The 2,698-nt window shown below is 36.1% G+C and overlaps 1 protein-coding gene across 1 annotated transcript in view; it reads left to right on the top strand.

Annotated features, from left to right (window-relative positions):
- The first annotated feature begins 259 nt into the window (after positions 1–259).
- Positions 260–2,698, top strand: part of LOC119568257 (UNC93-like protein) — a 12,981-nt gene continuing 10,542 nt past the window's right edge. Inside the window, exons 1-2 of the mRNA XM_037916714.1 lie at positions 260–349; positions 1,913–1,962. Of these exons, the coding sequence (XP_037772642.1) occupies positions 260–349; positions 1,913–1,962 (140 nt within the window). The remainder of the gene's footprint in view (positions 350–1,912; positions 1,963–2,698) is intronic.

Genomic DNA, 2,698 nt, shown 5'->3' with positions numbered 1-2,698 from the left:
TCCCTGCGAATTTAACTAAACAAATATAAAGGCAAAACGATAATTAGAATAATAAAAAAGAGAGAGAGAAAGAGTATTATCTAACGAAAAGACATAAGTTACTGACCTCAACTTATCTAGACACCAACCATAAAAAAAAAAAAAAAAATCTACATTAATTCCCAATCCGATTAAAAAGAAAAAAATATCTATCCAAACAAACGATAAATGTTTATCAATCACAAAACAAAAGACGTTTGATAAATATAAACACAAGACCATGATTCGGCAAGAGCGTCACAACCTGACTCTAGGAAAATTTTTATCGAGAGTTTCACTTTTATTTGGGGGAATTCCCGTGTGTTTGCGGGTACAGGCTGTTTTTCCGTGTACTTGTGTGTGTAGGTAATTTGGGTGTGTTGTGTGTCTGTGTGTGATGGTAGGGGTGGGCGTGGGGTGTTTGTGTGTTTGTTTGTTTTGTGTGTTTGTGAGTGTGTGTGTGGGGGGGTTGTGTGTGGGGAGGGTCGTGTGTGTGTGTATGTGAAGGGGAGGAGGTTGTGTTTGTTTGTTTGTGTGTGGGGGGTGGTTATGTGTGTGTGTGTGTGTGTGTGTGTGTGTGGTGTGTGTGTGTGTGTGGAGGGGAGGAGGTTTTTGTTTGTGTGTGTGTGGGGGGGGGGTTGTGTATATGTGTGCTTATAAGTATCGTTACATCACACACGCAGGGTCACAACAGCCATCCAGGTGAATATACCTAAATCTGAAACAAAGGTCATGCATATTCTCTCCTTTGTAGTTTATCAATCTATTTATATATCTATCTGTTTATCTATCTGTCCATCTGTCTACATTCTGTTATATATCTGTCTGTTTATCTATCTATCCATCTGTCTACATTCTGTCAATGTATGCATATTGATAATATACTGTCTATCTATCTATCTACCTATTCACCTATCTACCAATCCATATATAAATAGAGAATCTACCAAAACAAAATCTCACTCTTATCTATTTATATCTACTTATGTCTATCTATATGTTATCTATATATCTGTCAATCTATCTATTCAACCACCCATACGTCTATCAGCCCATCCATCCGTCTATCCATGTACATCAATAAATAAAAACTTTTGTTGTTAATTTTTATCTATATATCTATATATCTATCTGTCTATCTAACTATCTATCTATCTATCTATCTATCTATCTATCTATCTATCTATCTATCTATATCTACTATCTATTATTATATATATATATATATATATATATATATATATATATATATATATATATATATATATTGTCTCTATCTATCTATCAATCTATCATTCCATTCATCTGTCCACTATTTATGATTTAACAAAAATCATGCACAGTCACAAAGACTTATCTGTTTGTCTGTCTCTCTCTGGTTACATATTTATCTGTCTACCTGTCCACCTGTCCATATGTTTATCAGTCTACCTATCTATCCATCCATCCATCTATTCATCTGAAAGCAAATGTCATGCACAATCACAGGATTTTTTTCGCAGCATAATCTTCTCTCTCTCTCTCTCTCTCTCTCTCTCTCTCTCTCTCTCTCTCTCTCTCTCTATCTATCTATCTATCTATCTATCTATCTCTCTCTCTCTCTCTCTCTCTCTCTCTCTCTCTCTCTCTCTCTCTCCCTGTCTATTTATTAGTCTATTATCCATCCATTCATCTATCTATCTGTAACCCAATTAGTAGACCTTTTCCAATGATATCTGTATCGACACCACTATTATCATCATTGACATAATGATTATTGTGATATTAGAATATCAATAGTAATAAAGAATGAAACTTGAATGAACGAATTATTTCAACATCAAAGAAAAGGATAAACCAGGTGAGATAGCAAGCAGTAATCTGTAGATCTATTCCATCTATGCAATACCCAAAGGCCAAAATCATGCACATGCACAAGTACCTCTCTGCCTGTTCTCAGCTGAGGTCAGTTCAGAAGAGAAACTTACGTAGTGGCGAGGTAGGCAGAGAGCTCGCAGTATAGGGAAACCTCTTGTGTTGAGTAGGGTTTGGGTGTTCAGTGCTGTTGGGTAAATGTGAGGGGTGTGATACTTTCATGTTGTGCTCTGTGGTTTACCAACGTAAGGTGTGTGAATGTGTTCGTGCATTCTGTTGTTGGTGTTGTTACTGTCTCGTTGTTATTATCATTATCATCTTTTTTTAATGATACATTGTGTTTATTATTAACATTATCATTTAACAATCGTCATTTTCTCTCTCTCTCTCTCTCTCTCTCTCTCTCTCTCTCTCTCTCTCTCTCTCTCTCTCTCCTCTCTCTCTCTCTCTCTCACACACACACACGCACGCACGCTCGCTTTATATATCAGTCATTCTGTCTATCAGCATGTTTAACTTTTTATGTATCCATCTATCCAGGCACCTATTTATCTACCTGTATTTATATCTCTGTCTATCAATCCATCTACCTAATATCTAAGTATTCATCTACGTATAATCTACCAGCCTATCTAGTTATCTATCGATTTTTCTACCCTTATACTAACCTACCTGTCACTTTGTCTGTCTATCTATCCATCTATGTAGCAATGAATCTACTTTCACTTATCTCGTGACACTTTCCAAGCCACACTTTTTTAGGATCTTACTCTCATTCTTCAATATAAACAGAAATGTTCGTGTGTGTGCGTGTGAGTGTGTGTGT

This window comes from Penaeus monodon, chromosome 43 (assembly GCF_015228065.2).
Source record: "Penaeus monodon isolate SGIC_2016 chromosome 43, NSTDA_Pmon_1, whole genome shotgun sequence".
Classification (NCBI taxonomy): Eukaryota; Metazoa; Arthropoda; class Malacostraca; order Decapoda; family Penaeidae; genus Penaeus; species Penaeus monodon.
Note: the sequence above shows the minus strand (reverse complement) of the source record. Positions and strands in the feature narration are given on the sequence as shown.